The 18,372-nt window shown below is 37.4% G+C and overlaps 1 protein-coding gene across 2 annotated transcripts in view; it reads right to left on the reverse strand.

The window, feature by feature from the left end:
• Positions 1 to 18,372, reverse strand: part of MYLK (myosin light chain kinase) — a 170,986-nt gene that overhangs the window by 84,207 nt on the left and 68,407 nt on the right. For both annotated transcript variants that reach the window (XM_015868725.3, XM_085552314.1), the window contains 8 exons: positions 16,506 to 16,554; positions 15,073 to 15,238; positions 13,853 to 14,018; positions 12,373 to 12,409; positions 9,903 to 10,480; positions 8,358 to 8,561; positions 7,251 to 7,385; positions 1,729 to 1,881 (listed from right to left, as the gene is read on the reverse strand). In XM_015868725.3, coding sequence (XP_015724211.2) covers positions 1,729 to 1,881; positions 7,251 to 7,385; positions 8,358 to 8,561; positions 9,903 to 10,480; positions 12,373 to 12,409; positions 13,853 to 14,018; positions 15,073 to 15,238; positions 16,506 to 16,554 — 1,488 coding nt within the window. The remainder of the gene's footprint in view (positions 1 to 1,728; positions 1,882 to 7,250; positions 7,386 to 8,357; positions 8,562 to 9,902; positions 10,481 to 12,372; positions 12,410 to 13,852; positions 14,019 to 15,072; positions 15,239 to 16,505; positions 16,555 to 18,372) is intronic.

Consider the following 18,372-nt stretch of genomic DNA (forward strand, 5'->3'; position numbering starts at 1 on the left):
CCATGAGATGCTGCATAAAAACATCAAAGCCAGAAACGGCAATATGAAGTGAAATGCAGCATGGACAGACTCGGTGAGGTGTCCAAGCACCAGAGCAGCAGGTTAAAGAAAAGCTGGCTTCTGACAGGGCTCAAATACTATAGCACGATGATTAATTCTGTCCTAGATTAAATACAAATAGATTTCAGGTACCAAAGGAAAATATTTCTCTAGCAATGAATGAACAAACTGAGCACTGCATGAAACCCAAAAACTTTAAATCATGTGGGAGATAAAAAGGAAGAGATGAGTTACAATTCAGAAACAATTTGTACAGACTTTATCCCAAAAATCAGTGTCTGGTCAGGAGAGGATTTATGAAGTTCTCTCTCTTCCTGCACGTACACTGATTTCATGCTGTAATCTCTGCAAAAGCCAAGCATTTAGAGAAGCCTTAGCTGCAGCATTGAAGATCTCAAAGAAACCTCAAGGCAGTAAGTATTTGATACGACATCTGATGGAAATAAAAGAGAAGCAATTTGGAAAACAAGATCTTAAATTTACTATTTCTGTCTGGTAAATCCACATTGCACTGAGTCTTGGGGAAAGTTACTGTAATCCTCATGACAACAGGAACATAATGAGTTTTAGGGAGGAAGTGGAGAGAAGAGCTAAAGTTGTAAAAATGTTAAACCCATGGCCTTACAGCCTGTCATGAGTGTTCTCAGTACTGCTCCTGTTTTTCCCTGCTCCATGACTCCAAGGAAACAAAGTGGGATGTGAAATGGAGGAATAAGGAGGAGTAACTGCAGCAGTGCAGCTTTTGAGCTCAAGCCTAACTGAGGTACAGGAGGGATTCAAATCAGTGCAACAGTAACTAAGTAGCTTGAAATAGCTCAAAGTACAGAACTCTCGGGAAAAGATAGGTGAATTTTGCTCCCATGTTAGCATTGAATGTCAACCCTAAAATAACTCCGATTTGCTTAGTTAGAGAGGGGCTGTCTTTTTGGATTCTGTGTCTCAGTGAAGGATCAGCAGGTCCCATATCAACTACTGCTCCCTTGAGGTGGAGTTCTCTTGATTAGCCCTCAGCTAAGCCAGATGAAATGCTTTGGAGAAATTAGAAATGACAGCTTTGAGAACAGATTAGGTTCAGGCTTATTTTAAGTCAATATTTTTGTACTTTGTGCCCTTTTTTGGGGGGTGGGGTAGGTACTGCATTTCCAATTCTGTAATCAGAAAATTAACTTATAGATTAGCCAGAATTTGTCTATTTTCATTTTAAGCTTGCCTAGTGTTTTAAGTGGATTCATATAGACTAAATAGGGGCAGGTATATTGCTGAAGTGCTGACTCTTGGTATCCCAGGGATTAGGGTACATTCCTCACCAAGCTGCATGCACTGATTTGGGGTGGATATTATTTGTCCTAGACAAATGAAATAATTCCCATGGCAACTGTCACTCATCAGTATGTTGAAAAGACAGTGACAAAGTATCATAACTTTGAGAACAAAATAACTTGCAGATGACAAATACCAAATAGTTCTGAATCTAGGGGGAGGTGAGGTCTGATCATCTAACAGCCATCAAACAACCATAGAAACTGATACCAGATGAGATTATAAGAACAAAGAACATAATGCTGATTGATACTACTTCTCACTGTACAATACTGGTACTGTATCTATAGGATTCTGTCAGTGATGCCTGTCATCACTGCAGTAGTTACAGCAGGCTGAGATACTCACCTTTGACTGTGACCTGAGCACTGCATGATGCCCGTCCTGTGTTGTTTTCAGCCAGACACGTATAAATGCCATCATCTTCTGGCAAGGCATCTTGGACAGTCAATTTTGCAACTCCAGCTTCAAAAGTGGAATGGGCGTACTGAATTGGTTGTTCTACAGACAGAAAGGAAGATAATCATCCTCATACATCAGCTGGAAGTTTGAAAACCATTTCTCATTTTCGCTGAAATCTGGATGCTTAACAGCAGTTTGTATATTAAAGCACAGAGCCAAATGCTGCTCTCAGGTTTACCTTTCAATTCTGAATAGATTATCTTTCAGACAGGTAAGAGATGTCTTTTGTGTTTGCTCAGACATTACTTATATACTGTACTTAGCCTGAAACAAGACACTGACATTGCTGTCCCAGTGTACAAAATCTGCTGGGTGTGATGAAGCATTTGAAGTTCCTTAAATCATATATTTCGCAATGGAAGACATTCCAAGAGAGGCAGTAAGATCTGTGATGGAGCCAAGAGATTGATTTACCACACAGTAAATCTACATTGGAGCATATACAGTCTGGTAGCAGACAGGTACAGTCTGGTGTACACTGACACAGCAATTAAGAAGTACATTTTAAGAAACTGGTTCTGTAAATCGGTATGAAAAACGCTGAGATGTTACTGTAGTCTGATTAAAGTTGCCTTGCTTTTGTTTCAGAAACAGTCATCAATCTCAGCCATTCTGAAATGCTTCTGCAATCTGTTTTCCTCATATTAAATACTTTCCACTACTGACTCATCATTGGTTACTTTCCCAGTGTTTGCTACACGTAAGAGGGCCTGATATCTGCTCATGAACGCCATGCTGGAAAGAGAAACTAGTATCATCTGAAAAGAGGGAGAAACAGATGTGACATTTACCACTTGGGAAATCATGATCAAAAGGAAGGTTAAAAATTAATTTCATTGCTAAAGTGATTTTTAAAAAAAAAAATCAGGACAAAAAACTCTGGGGATTCTTAGAGCCAGCTCTGCAGTATCAGCAGGATAAATTAAACGATGGCCCAGATTTTTCTCTTCTCGCTGATTTCCAACATTAAAAATATTTAGAGACAGTTATTACCTACGCACTATCTGCATATGAAATTTAATTCTGAAATTCATTTAAACAATGAACTTGATCCAATATTTGAAAAATAATACATAGATCAGGGCAGATGATTTTCATGTCTTATAAGTTATTTGTTTAAGTTAGCAAATTTTCTATCTCATGAAAAACTGGGTTGAACACTTAATCAACTGCCCAGAAGGCTTCAACTTTAGAATAAACACTCTCCACCTCCTTCATAGATCATATCTGTATTACTAGTTCCCTTGAGCTCCCTTTCACTCAGCTGAACAGACTGCTGTAAGTCTTGATTAAGTCAAAACATGTATTTTTGCATTTAAGAATAACATTACATTGAAATATGTAAATGTAGAGCTTAGGTCTTAACAGAGGAAGCTTTTGGTAAGAGAGAATGGAGTACTTAATTGTCTTTATGGTCTGAATGTAGAGTACTTAACATGATGAGAATGCTCTCTGGGATTCTTACCCTGAATCTATGGTGCCAACTGATATTATGATAATTACCAGGTCAGAAATAAACTAAGGATAAAAGATGCATCATCATTAAAAAAAAAAAAAAAAAAAAAAAAAGCACAAAAATAGGATAAGTGTCCTTTGCGCAAAAAGAAAATGTTCTCCTTCAATATTTCCCCAAATGAAAATATCAAAATTTGAAATTTGTCCAGGGATACCCTTTATATCCTTTCTCACTGCAACTCAACAAAACGGTATATATCTGCCCTGAGAACAAACCAACAGTAATATTATAAGTTACGGCCATTTTACTTATAGTTTGATTTAATAAAAACAGCTCTCCCAGTAGTGAAATGTTCCCTTCTCTTAGAAGCAGAACAGTCAAATCTCCATGATAGTTTGGCAGCAGAAACAGTAACAAAAATACCTTACTGGCGTGGCATGTTATGCCAGAAGAAGAGAAAATTTCCCCTGGTCCATTTATTAAAAGCTTTCTGGAAAGATCATAAAGATATCCTCAAACAAAACACCACTCTGAATTGTTCTGTTAAAGTTGTGGTCATATTGTTTTTAAATTCAACAGAAAGATGTTCAAGTGAAAAAAGAGGAAGGAAAGCACAATGGGAATGAAGACATTTGGAATACAATGATACAGGCTTTATTCCTGCAAATTAAAAAGAAGTTACTAAAAACATTTCAAGAGACTAAAGTAAATTGAAGTTGTGTACCAAAGTACTACCACACAGAGAACATGCATAAATTTATAATGCTTTGGTGAGGCACTACAACAAAAGAAGCTTGCTTTCAGGGAATTTGCCAGTAAATCAGCAATAATTCTGAGAGCAACTGAAATTAAAAAGGAGAATTAAAGCAACAGGACAAAAGAACTGTCTTTTAAGAGTTGGAAAAAAAGCTTTAAATCAATACAGTAGGCCAGGAACTAGGAATTAATCCACATTTCAGCCAAATAGCTCTTATTTCTGCAGTTTAGATGAATATGGAAGCAAATCCTTGTCCACACAGATACTAAGAAGTAATTAATGACGATGCACACCTTATGTCATCTATTTCTTTTTCAGCTTAGTTGAGCTAAAAGAGAAGTCAATCTACATAATGGCTTGGGAAATGTTTTAAATTTGCATGCAGCCACTGCTGGTAAAACAGTAATATCTAAAGTAGTACTTGTATGTTGCACTGCATAAAGAGTTGTAAATATTTTTAGTTCTGGCATGCTGTTGATCCCTCTGAGACCACTAGGAGGCAGAGTAGGCAACATAGAGGCTATGTGGTACAGAGGGCTGCCTAACCTAGGAGAGAGAATCTTCCGCTTTTTTGTTTCTGAAAGCAGTCTTCTATTTACGTTTCTTATGATTTGCTAACTTGGCAAATCATTATTCACCTAATATACGTACTTCTCTCACCGTTCCTTTCAAAAATTTAACTCATTATCATTGCCATGCATGGAAGACAATTTGCATTTGATATTTTCTTGTGAACTTTACACATTCTGTCCTGCATAAATAGTGCTGTACTTTGAACAGTGGTACAGTTGCTTTCAGCAGATTACTTTTTTTCTTTACAGCAGCCCATCACTTATGAACTGAAAAAACATTATATTCCAAGCACAGACAGCAGATTGTAACACACATTTATTTCTTAAATAAAAAAACCCCTATTTCTCTGCCTCTAATTATAAACTGTGAATATATTATTTTGTTCATCTGGTCAGTTCATGAAAGACTCTATTCACTTGCATTGCTTTGTCTGCTTGGAAATTCTGCTTGACAAAATACAACTTTTTTCTTTATTTGCTTGTGGATACTAATATAAGCAGTTTGTAGTATCTAGTTAGCCAGTAGACTTGAATATGCTTGCATTCAAAAGGAGATCACAGCAGCCAGTTTGACTGTTATGTAAAATAATGATCCTAGGCATGTACATGGAATTACCAGCATTAAACTACTGTTTATAATCCATTCAAATTTCTATTGAAGTGGTATATAAATGTTATGTATCACAATCAGGTGCAAGACAGAAAAGCATAAACATATAGTGATACGTTCTAGGTTTCTAGAAAGAAAGAAGTACGCATTCATCTTTAGAAAAACACACAGTATCCCTAATTTTTATTATTATGATAGCTTATTGTACTTCTGTACCTCAGAATCACCATTGCCTTTTGATTTAAGAACAGAGTTAATGTGCTGGCTTTCACCTACAGAACCTTCAATGGTTTGAAATCCAATGATCTGGGAAAATCTGCCTGTACGTCCTTGTGATATTGATCTGACTGCAGTTGGAAGCAATAAAAACATGGTTATACCTGACTAGGTGCAGACTCAGCTGAGGTCAAAGGAGAAAGGTCAAAGCATAAAAAAAATGTACTGAAAAATGGCAGGATGGCACAATGCATACTGAAGACCTACAGAAATCTGTACTTATTGATATCTAGGCTACATTTTTTCCAGGAGACAATGGTTTTCTAGTTGGTAAAGCCACATCAATGGACACATGTGCCTACATTTGGAACTTGAGTGTCATTTGAGACACATGCTCTGTGTGATATGGAAGACAATTGGCTGTTACTACATCAGTCATGACTAAAGGAACTGTGTATGGGCATGAGGTACCCTTGGAACACAAAACTGAAATAGATGACCCTGTTGGTAGGAGTTACTCCCTCTGTGCTGCGAGACACAATTCTTAGTCGGCACAGGGATTCTAACCCAGTTTGCAAAGGAAGAACTGCAGAGTAGACAGAGAAACAAACGATTTCCAGTGGGAGAATATCAGAGCTTTCATTCACATATGTTTCATGTTGTAAATAAAGCAGTGGCCTTTCTATTCTAGACATAGAGTTATTGCGAAGGAGAACAGGCCTGGCTGTGGGAACATACCGATCTCAAGGTCATGGTTCGTTTGCCCTGCCACCTTTCTGAGTTATTCCATTTACTCTGAGCAGCTTAAAAAAAAACATTGATCATGTACAAATAATTCATTTTAAAACAATTCTGGAGGAAATAGCTTTATGGTGAAGCATGCCGTTCTTTGTCTTTAAATCACACATACAAAAAGGGAGAGTCTGCAAAATATCAATTGTGATTCAGGAGTAATAGAAGTGATCAATGGTTAAGCAGAATAAATCTATCTAGTATTTAATAGATATGACTCCAAACAGAAAGAGCTGGTAGTCAAAGCGTGTAATCCCTGAGTATCTGAAATTATTTGGAATCTTAGCAGAACACAGATGTTTGAGAATATATTAAGAGGGGACCGCTAAGGAGGCTTCCATGTTCAGTTATTTAATTACAGCATGGGACGAGAGACTGGAATTAAAAGTATCATTATTTTTTTGTCTCTTGATAAGTGTTCCTGTGCAGCGTTGGAGTCTCAAGGAAAATCCTTCTAGCAGACAAAGAATGAGTAAAGCTGTAATTTTAATATGTTGGGCACACAGATCTTAAAACTAAGTATGACCTACCCAGGGGAACAACAGGTGAAATCAAGCATGGATTTCCCTCCAACCTTAAAGAGTAATACGGCACTTAGTTTGCTTATAACATTTTTCCTGCAGGATCATGATGATAATGTGCTACCCTTAGAGGAGAGGCTCACAACAAAGGAGTAGGTGTATCATGGGATTCAGCATACAGTAATTCAGCTTTTAACAACAACACAGACTTTGTTGCAGCATGGTAAAAACTGCACTTAACATAACTCAGGAAACTCATATGTGTACAGCAACACTAAATTCCCTCCTAGACATACTAGAAAACTGAAAATATAAAGTAGATTAGAAAAATACTAGAAAATATAAATAGATTTCCTAGTATACTATCTTACAATGAGTTAAGAGTCCAATATTCACAGCCATGCTATGTCCTGATCAGAATGGCATTAGAGATTGGGAACATAAGTGTGTGCACGTGTGTATTGTATACCAGAGGATTCCTTACCATTAAGAAGCCATGTAATCTCAGGCACAGGTACACCTCCTACACAGCACTGCAGCACAAAGTCTTGCCCTTCACTTACGGTGCATCCTTTCAAGACACTGGAAAAGCATGGAGCAACCTCTTCAACTTTAGACCCTTTAAAACCACAATGAAAATAGTTTCTTTAGCCCAAATTGACAAAATTACCTTTGCCACTTCATGATGTTTTCTAGGTACATTTAGGTGACTTGGCTGGGCTAATAGATTAAATCGTGTCAACCAGCAAAAAATAAAAATCCACCTATTGCAGTCAATCACAAAAAAAAAAAGATATGCAACACATTGACAGAGTGCTCAGTGCAAGGAATATGAAGAATAATTCTCTTCACATGTTTTCTCCCAGAACTTCCCGAGTTTCCCCTGTCTGGCAGCAAAACTGGGTAACTGCTTATAGATGTCTCAAGAGACAGAAAGTGAGAGTATTTTGGGCACACTAATTTAAACTCAGGCACAGTAAACAGAGAAATAATGCATAAAAATTATCATAGCTCCAGAAGAAAACCTAAAACCAGGTGAAAATATTAGAATTTAGGACAGGATTTCCTAAGAGGCCAACAAATCTTTCAGCGGCCAATAAGGCAGGGCTTTCAAGCTCAAAATTATTTGCTGCTGGGAGCTGTACTTGAATTTGGCAGCACGCATTTCTCATTCCTTTTTTTTCTTCTTGCTTTACTGCACAGGATCAGTTTGTGCTCACATAACATTTCAGATATGCAGTGTCTTATAGAAATGCTAAGCAACTCTAAGAGGACTTCATGCAGAACAACAACAAAATCTTTGGCAACCTGTATCAAACACAAGCACTAATGTAAAACCCCAGTGGGAAACAGTCCTTCAAACCATTTGATGAGATGGTTTTAATTATACAAACAACAACAACCGGATCAGAGACAAAGCTGATGTAGGAAGTGGTTTGCCAGCTATCTGTCACATTAGTGACAAAACTAGAAATCAGAATTTATCAGCACTGAGAAAATCGAGTAGGAGTTTAGCATTGACCAACAATGCTTAAAATACAGGAAAAGCCCAGCTAGTTTTCAATGTGAAGATGGACTCACACACACTTACTTTTGACAGTTAACAACCAGCTGGTGGAAGTTTGGCCTCTGGGGTTGAAAGCTGCACAGCTGTAAGATCCACTGTCCCCCAGGCAGGCTTTCTTTAGCCATAAGCAATGAGTTCCATCTTCTTCATAAATTTGAACACCTTCTCCAGTTTTAATAGGTGCACCCTCTTTGAACCACTCCACATCTGGTTTTGGTTTCCCTGAAACTAGACAATGAGGTTTGAGTTGTTATAAATAACTATTCTTCTTAATGTAGTTCAATTTACTTCAGTAGGTATAATTTATACATACTCACTGAGGTTTCTATAATTGTGTAAGTGATACACTGAGCTACCTCCAAAAGGACAGTTTGATATTTCTGATCCTCCCAAATGTTTCAGCCAATCCAGCTTTAAAATAGCAAATGTTTGGTAACTAGAAAAATCAACAAGCACTTCTATCTGAAAATTGTTCCTCTAACAAGTCACAAACACACACATACACACAAAAAAAGATATTAAAGAAAAAACAGCATCACCACCATTCCTTCCTATCTTGCTAAATTGATTTTTCCAAGTGCCCAGCAGACTATGGTACCTACCACTGAAACTGTTATTGTGATTGCTCATCCTGGCAATATACAGACTGAATACAAGAAAGCTATCAGTGTATATAAATATGTGAAAGGAGGGTGCAAAGAAGATAGAGCCAGGCACTTTTCTTCAGTGGTATTCAGTTATAGGACAAGAGACTATGGGAACAAACTGAAACAGAGAAGGTTCTGTCTGAACACAAAGAAACATTGCTTTACTGGGAGGCTGGCTGAACACTGGTACAGGTTGCTCAGGGAAGTTGTGGAGCCTCCCTCCTTTAATATAACTTTTTCCCAGCTAAGGTTCCGATACAGAGAGAGCAGACAGCATTCTAAAACAGTAAACTTTCAGGAAGCAGAAAAGCAAAACAGCTATGTGTATCTTTACTCTCTGCTTTTCTTATATCAGAGGTCTGGAAAGCCAGACTGGTCCTAGCAGTGCTTAGGGAGGCAGTAGCTATAATGGGTGAGAGGAGAGGAGTGGTTGCCATAAAAGGTCACCCACACCAATCCTGATTTCTCTTCAGCAAACAGGACTTTCACCTTGTTGATATTCCTTCTCAACTCAAAACATTTCATCCACTGTAACAGAGTCTCAGCCTGGAAGAAAGTTACAGTCAGTAAGCGAGGGTGGGAATATCAACAGAAGAGGTGTATAATACACTGCAGGAGACCCTTTCAATGGAGAGGATACAAGGGTAAAAGAGTCTCTTGCACCCTCCTATAAGAAGCCCTTAAACTACTCTCTAGAAATGGTGACATTGATTACATCTGAGGAAACATCAGAGAAGGCACGGATGCTACTGCGTGGAATTACTTGAAAATTTCATTGAGTGATGTGGAAACATGACATTCATTATTTATTTCCAAAATGCTTTAGGAGGAGGAGGGCAGCCTGCAGAGAAGGAGGAAGTGCTTCACCACACAGAACAGGAACCTGACTAACTCTGGGGTTCTCATAACTTTCACACTTTACCTTTGCTCTTGAATTTAATCTCCTGTCCTTCTGATGCTTCCAGGCTCTGTGGGCGACTCTCAAACTGGGGAGGAATTCCCAAAGGCTCTCTCTTTTCTTCCTTTACAGACTTCCGGGCCCCAGCTCTGTTTTCTGCTTCTCTACTCCTTGGACTTACTTGTCCTGTCAGAGATGGGTTTTCTTGATTTGTAGTTGTCATAATGGGCTGCACAGTCCTTTTCCTGTCTTCAGCCTGTCTGATGAAAGGAGTCTGGGGCTCTGCCTTTGGTTCTGGTTGTGCTTTGACAGCTTGTAGTGTGATGGTGCTTGAAGTTTTCTGTAAGACCTGAGGCCCCTTGGTTCCTCTGGATTCTTGAAGAGGTACTGCACTGACTTCTTGGTTCTGTACCTGCTTACCATCTTTGGCTTCTCTGGAGGTGTAAAAGGTTTCTTTCTTTGCTGATACCCTGTCTTTGGTTTCAACCATGAGTTCAGTGCTGCTGGATTTTAGATCTTTAGCAATCCCATTGCTAGTTGCCTGTTTGAAATCTGAGTTTTCAATAGCTTTAGTTGCAAGTGCTGTTGGTTTCGGTGACATGCTGAGGGAAGACGAAAAGTTGACAAATATATGACTTTGTATAAAGACTGTTAATTATTATCAATAATGATATAAGTGTCCAAGCCCTGAGAAGCCTGAACTAATTAGCCTTCAGTTGCAAATGTGCTGCTCCTCTTCAGACAGACTAAAAACATGGATGGAAGAGGTAAAATGAAATTGTTAATTAAATGTGATCAGTGCTCAAATATAGCCTTAACTGAGAAATTCCTGAGTACAAATCCTCTGTTCAGGTTGTAACACATGATATGTGAGTCAGATGTTAACCTTGCATGAGCTTCTAGAGAATAATTACTTGAGACTCTAGAATGTCTTTAGCGTAACGCTACTCCACACTTGATTAACTTCAGGCCACCTGTATTTATAGCTTAAAACACTACATAAAATAACTCCTTAAGGAGAAATTAAAATGCAAGTTAGACAGTGAATTTACTGTTTCTAGTCATGATATCTTGTAAATTAGATGGTTTCAAAAGCAAAATTATCAGTAAATTTAACAGGTCTAGGGGAGCAACAAGAATCAAAAATAATACTGTAAAAATATCAGATATGGCTTCATTCGAAAGAGTTTCTCACAGTTGTGGTGGATCTGCTGCTCTGAATCGAGGGACAAGAGTACTGAATAATTAGGGGCTTGAATTTAAGTATCATAAATTGAAGTTGACATCCACAACCACTAAGTTGTTATCCGACTGCTGCGTCTGTCTCACTCTCCCAAAAGCATAAACATACTTCCAAGGCAGAATTGGAACATATTTGAAATACTAAAAGCTATTTCTAATCCAGATCTGCTTTGCTATGTGTCGTTGTCATTTTCCCAGGGAGATTCAGGATATTTATTATGATACTTTCTTCAGTTAGACTTAATTGTATTAGAGACTTAACACACATGACATTTACTGTTACAACAGTAAGATTTTTACATTTTACAACAAATCCTTCATCCATGAGTAAATGATGGAGCAGGCAAAAATATTCTGGAGAACCCACACTACACAGGGAGTTCTTGCTGCAGAGAACCACAGTTATGTTTGAACTAAATTTTTTGAAAGTATCTTCTTAAAAATCACACCAACCTTAAAACAAGGTAACATGGCATTTTCAGATCTGCTTTGCAATGGACATGAAGTCAGGACAATGCAAATGTGTACATTTGAAATGTTGTTGAGGGCAGGCAAGGACAGATTTAACACCCTAGAGACTGTAAATCAGCTGACTTTCACTTAAATGTGTTATACAGTCAGATTAGAGCATTTCATTTCTACATTTTCTATCCATAATGAGAAGTAATTGTATAAAATACTGTGATTTTTTAAGAAACCATTTTAATATTAATAATCTTGACATCGGTTTGTTTCTTATTACTTCACCATTCTGTAGTCAGTTTTAAGACATCAAAGACCATAGCCTTAGTGTGTTTTGCTTATGACAGCAATGAACAACCTGCTTAGTACACAATGCATAGCTCTTTGACTCAAAAGATAAGTAAATAAATAAATGATTTGATAGTTGGAGTAGAGCATATATACCGATCATGTGTGAATATATGTAGGTGTCCACACATAGTTTTTCCTCAGACTGTATAAATATTTGACTACATGGAAGCTGTGAGCATAAAGCCATCAAAACTTTGCTTAGCTGAACCAGACCAGCACTCTCTACTTCAGAGTTTAGCCATCAGTTCCACCAACTTCATCTACCAGAAGACCTGAAATTGGCACTCTCATTCCAAGTACACATTTTCTAACATCCAAATACAGACTGACCCAGAAAGATTTATCACTGTATGAGGAAGGTTTATGCAATAAAATGTCAAAATTACTGTTGAGAAAGAACCACAGATTATTCTAGGAAAGAATCCCATTAAAAACATACCATAGCGGCTGAGCATGTGTGTCAGTCTTATCTGGACCTGGAATTAAGAAAAAAAAAAGAAAAAGAAAAAAGAAAAAAGGAATATGTAACTTACATATACAATACCACACATACTACTGTGGAGTAAGATTGTATACAAGATTGCATAGTTTAAAAAGAAAATTCAGTACTTCTGAGCCACTTGACCATCTGCTAGCATTTCGCAGCAATTACCTCTACTTGATTTAATCAATAATGAAAGAATTAGGTATTATATATAGTGGCTAGGTAACTGGAATCATCCAATTAGTCAAGTTCATTGCAAAAGAGTGCCCTTTTTACTGACCTGTACTAATCCCAGAAAGAATGTGTGCTTTATTCATAGTTGTGGTCACTATCTGAAGCAAACATATACCACTACTGCCTTTGTGACCCCAGTTCTGCGTCATCTCTAATAGCAGATGTACCCATTATACAAAAGAAAGCCACCCACTTCAGGGAGAGCCAGTAAGGATCCAGTTTCATGTTTTTTAAAAAATGGCTTAGTGAACTTAATGGCCCTTTCTTTCTATAAAACATCAGTAGAACATGCAACTTGTAGAAGGTCTCTACAGTGGCGTCATCAGGTTGCAGCATAGAAATAAAACATTCAGCTTTAGCTGGTGAAGGCCAGTAGTAGCTCTGAGGATCCCAAATGCAAATATTATTATTTATATTCTTGATATCTTACAGAGTGACAGCGCTGATGCGAACCCAAAAACTTGCACCAAAAACTTCACTGCTTGAGGGTACATGCAGCCTATTGATCATGTGGTTGCAGCTACGGGCATCAGCAGTTGATTTAATCATTTCATTGAGTCCAGCAACTGCAAAGCCATCTGCTTACCTCTTGAAATTTATCTTTAGTGTGGTTGCAAAAGGCATTGTGATTTTGAGGCTAAGGTAAAGGATACCCTAAGAAGCATCAAAATGCAAAGTAAACTGTATATAGTAATGCATATATGAAATAGAACATCTTGAAGAATTTATACAAAGGCATTTGTTTCCTTTAACACTGGGGACATAACATAGATGTAGGATTTGATGAGCCTGAATTTAATCTATCACACTTCTGATTTTACTCTCTTGCAGCTCAGAATTATGCTCCTGTACTTTATTTTCTCTGTTCCACAAACACAGGTACAATTTTGCTTCCCAAAAGGTATAAATATACACCCAGTGTCAGTGCTCAACAGATAAAAAAATAATTACTGTCCAGAATTACTAGTTCAAAGTTGTTAATTTTAAAGTTACAACCAACAAGCATTTCGACTGTTTCTTCCCACTGAACAAACACAATATTTCAGCCATAGTATGCTCCAAGTTATCACATGTCATTTAATAAATACAGAGGAAGATGACAGGGAAAAGTAAATGCTCATCTTGAAAAAGCAAAGATTTTTTTTAAAGGAGTAACCGTGATTTGTTTATGCTCTGTCCTGCTAATCTGTCTTTACCGTACCTTGAACTGTGAGCTCTGCAGACACAGATGCCTTCCCAGCACTGTTTACCACCGTGCATGTGTAAATTCCCGCATCAGCAAGCTGAACATTGTGGATTTCCAAGTACTGGATTCCTGTTTTCTCAAACATGTTGAAACGCTCATTTTGCTGCAGATGAATATCACCCTGCAAATATCATGAGATTCGATCAGACAATTGAAGGCTGAAAGGGAGCAGGATGCCAATAGAATAGTCAGAATGTGTGTTCTTCCAAATTAAATAAAGTTATTGTAATTCACTGAAATGATAGTTTCAAGGGAATACAAACAAACAAAGGCCTAATCAGTGAGAGATTTAATCATCACTCGGAAACTCATTGCTAACAAAAAGTGATTACAGACCCTGTATACACCCATAGGGGGCAGTAGGACTTAAATCTTCAGTGTTTTTCATTAATCAAATGAATTTTAAGCATTGATCACTTAATATTTTTATTTTATTTCTGTACATTCTATGTGCTCTCAGTTTCCCATTTTCTTGCAGGTCTGAAGTTGACAGCTCAGGTGACCTGTTCTGTCAGACTCTTTTCTTTTACCAGTGTTTTAGCAAAAGTCAAACTGAATCAGCTGAACCCTGATTCCCTTGCCTTAGATGTTTTGTTTTTAATTTGCAAAAAACAATCATGTGTGCAAAATAAAGTCATGTCTTTTATTTTCTAAACTGTTTGTTTTCTTTTCAATTCAATTTCATATCTTTGCAGATAGCTTCCTAATTTTAATGAGCAGGTTAACTTACCCAATATTAATGAAACAGAAAAGGCAGTTTGTGGGACTGACAGGGACTGACACAGAACTTGGGAGATACAGTTGTAATTTTCAGAGCTGTCATAGATTCCTCTGTGGCCACAGCTAAAGCATTAAATCCCTGCAGTTTTTTTCTATAAAACGGAGATGCTTACGTTCATATTTGCCATTCTTTCTCTCTTTCTCTTATCTAGTTTGCAAGGTATTTGGGTAAGTTGATCTCAAACTTGCTATTTTTATAGTTATTTTATACTAAGAACATACACTAGTATCTTTTTTGGATTTATTCAGTATGAAAATGAGAAATAATATGGTTCTCTTAGTTGCATATAAATTCTTGCCATTGTTTGTTTGTCATATTGCAGTAGCAAATGCATTTCACAAAGTAACAAAACTTCAGAACAGAAAGAAAACATTGATTTATTGGGAAATCATACCTTAGACCAAGTTACTTGAGGCTGAGGTCGTCCTGTTATTTTACACGAGAATTTGCCTGTTTGGCCTTCACGCACAACAACTCTATTGGGTTTTGTAGCAAACTTTGGTGGACTCTCTCCCCAGATGCTTGGCCTATGCTCCACAGGTGGAACACCAAGTCTTCCCCTAAAAAGGTAATTGACATCCTGATTTTGAAGAAGAAGAGCTAGAGATTGTTGTTGTTACAGCACACTTCAGGGAGCATTTTAGAGTAGAAGATTTATGTATATTTATATATTTGTCAATGGAAGAAATGCAAATGCTGGTGATAACTGCTCTTGACTCCTCATGCAGCTAAATAGCACAGTGCCACACATCCACACCCAGTATACACATAATTAATGTGACAGATAGGAGTTGCTTATAAGATGCGGACAAACTAAATGAAAAGAAACACTGCATACACTAAGTTTTCCCTCCTTTCTGTTTCCTAATTGTCCCCTAATAGATTATTTGTGCATACTTGTTCAATGTTGACAGTTCTTTATCATACAGATTGTTTTAACATTTAGTGCAGTTTCTGAATATAAATTATTAATTTCTTTTAGAAACATTTTTTACATGTCCTGCTAAAACAAACACGGAAATGGCACAGAATCCCATCCAAATAGCAGTGGATGTTCTTTAAGTGTAAAATCCAGTTCTATTTAAATGGATGGCACATCTGGGAAACCACATGTGGAAAGAAAACTAGAATGACAAGAGTGACCGCAATCTAAAACCCTCAGTTAGGTAACCATAAAACTTCAAACATCAAACAGAAACAAGCAAGAAAAAGAAATATGCAACTTCAGGTACGTTAATGTGAAAGGGAACACTCACATTCTTTTCTTTAAAGTCCTGGTACAATACAAAGAAACACATTAACAGATGGCAATCAGTAATTTTCTTTCCTTTTTTTTTTTTTTATTAAAAAAAAAAAACCAACCTTTAATCTCAAGCAAACTGAACCACTTTCAAGGCCTTCATTTTCAGATGCCCTTTTACCATATGCAAGTGAGATGTCAGTACCTCACCGTTTCTACTGATGAAGTTAAGCTTGTCATTCCTGCTATCCTCATCTCACTAATGTGAGCAAATATGCCAACCAGGTGCTCTTTTCCAATGTCATGCTGTGCAGAATTGAGTCATTAACTACCAGGCTTTTCTTTTCACTATTTATGGTGTTCTTTAGCAGGCAAAAAGCACTGAGGATACATTTCCAGTGAGGAACTGTTGAGATCTAGACAAGAATCCATCACTCAGTCTCAGACTGAATCAAAGCTAAGGACAAGATGCAGGATTGCTTGAAAGGAAAAGTCCATATCCTTTACAAAGAGTCATTTTACTTGTTTACCCACCAGAACATATTCATGCATCTGTTAAACAATATCAAAGCTATTGGACTTCTTACCCAGGGGTTTTGGCACTGCATGGTAGGCTGTATTTCTTCAAAGAGTTTCCTGTGAGCACAAGACAGGAAAATAGGAGGTATGAATTTTTGTCAAAACCATTGGGAACTACAGGTATGAGACTATGCAAAGCATTCGTTTCTCCAGGTTACAAGAATGAAGGAGGAATGCAGCACCTGCAGTATGAGGCTATGTCATCTAAAGTCTGAAGTTAGGCTCTCCAGTTTCAAAACCAGGTTTCAGCAGAGTTACCATCTAGCCTTTGACCTCAGCATTAGATACACTGCTGACTATTCATGCAAAGATATTTTTGAATAAATGACAGTGTCTAATTTCTACAGCACTAATTCTAATTAGATAGCAAAAATATATCCATTTTAGACTCTGAAAGAGGTCCTGCTTTGCTTACATGTTTTCATTATCTTGGTTGTTGTTTTGATAACTATCTATAAAACAAACAAACACCTCTCCACCCCCCCCCCCCCCCCCCACACACACACACACAGAAAAATAAAAAAATAAAAAAGAACATTCCTTTTGAAGCTCTGAAGTTCATCCTGCTCACTGGTGTTAGCAACAGGGATTTGTGTATACGAAATCGTGTATGCTCAGCGCCATCTACTGCACACTCGCAGATCTGGCACAGAAAAGAAATATTAGCCGGAGATAGATCCAAAGTGGTAGCGTGAAACAAGCAGCTCTGATGGCTGTGAAGAAAGAAACTTATGCTTGCACTTCCTAAGAATTTACACTGACTTACAGATAGAACAGTAGGATAGAAAAACTAGAAGGTGTCACTCATATTTTCAGGTAACAGTCAGCCCCATGTAGAATTCTTTGCTAAAAACAAACAAAAAATCCTGTGCATTGCCATCCTGATGTGTAGAGAGGGTTATAGATCCCTTTATGAGGGGATAAAGACCACCTTAATTCATAAATTCTGATGAACTCAGTCATTGGGTACTACCGTGGAATTGTTTTTGAACAGCACCAAAGCCCATGTCAGAATTCCTGACATAAAAGCATGTTATTTTAAAAAATAAATAAATAAATAAATAAAAAATCCACCTCCACAGAAGTTCTTTTTCAGATAGCTTTAAAATAGGGAATAAAATGATTTTACATATATTTTTTTAAAGCGGAAGGCAATAAATATTGTGTCAGATATATGCATATTTTAGTATGTACTCCTAGGATATGTGTAAGATATTTTGATTCAGAATATACCAAATGCTGATTGATTCGGGTCTGCTGTCAATTTTTGCTGTGCTCAGTTCAAAGTTGTGACCTGAGACATTTTTTGATATTTAGCAGATTTCCAGCAGGACTGAATAGCCAAGAGAAAAGAAGCACAGTTGATTTCCATCATTCCTGGCTTTATGTCACTCTTTACATTTTAAATATGGCATTTTGCAACTATTTAATATGCAGATGTCCTCTTAAAAATTCCTGGGCTTGATCTTAGCTGTTTCCATGTAACATTAAGTATGCAATTGCAACCAGGCGTTCAGTTTAGCAAAGGAAAGCACACATGCAGAACTCCAGGAACTTATTGCCTCAGTGTGCTTGTTTGATATGCTGTGAAGCTCCAAGATCCCATATCTCTTACTGCCCAAGAGAAAATGTTAACTTTCCAGACAAAGATGACTCCCTTCTATGTTACCTTGTGCAATCAGCCAACAGTATGGGAAACCTCCAAAGAAGATCCAAAACATACTGGTTCATTATAAAGCCTGAGTAAGAATCACAGAATTGTAGGGGCTGGAAGGGACCTCTAGAGATCATTGTGTCGTGAACTGTTCATAAACAAAGCCAGGAAGGAAACAGTACTCAACAGTTAAGATAACAAGTAGTTCAGATATGGGAGTA

The sequence above is a fragment of the Coturnix japonica genome, chromosome 7 (genome assembly GCF_054131305.1).
Source record: "Coturnix japonica strain WE chromosome 7, WE-NBRP24, whole genome shotgun sequence".
Lineage (NCBI taxonomy): Eukaryota > Metazoa > Chordata > Aves > Galliformes > Phasianidae > Coturnix > Coturnix japonica.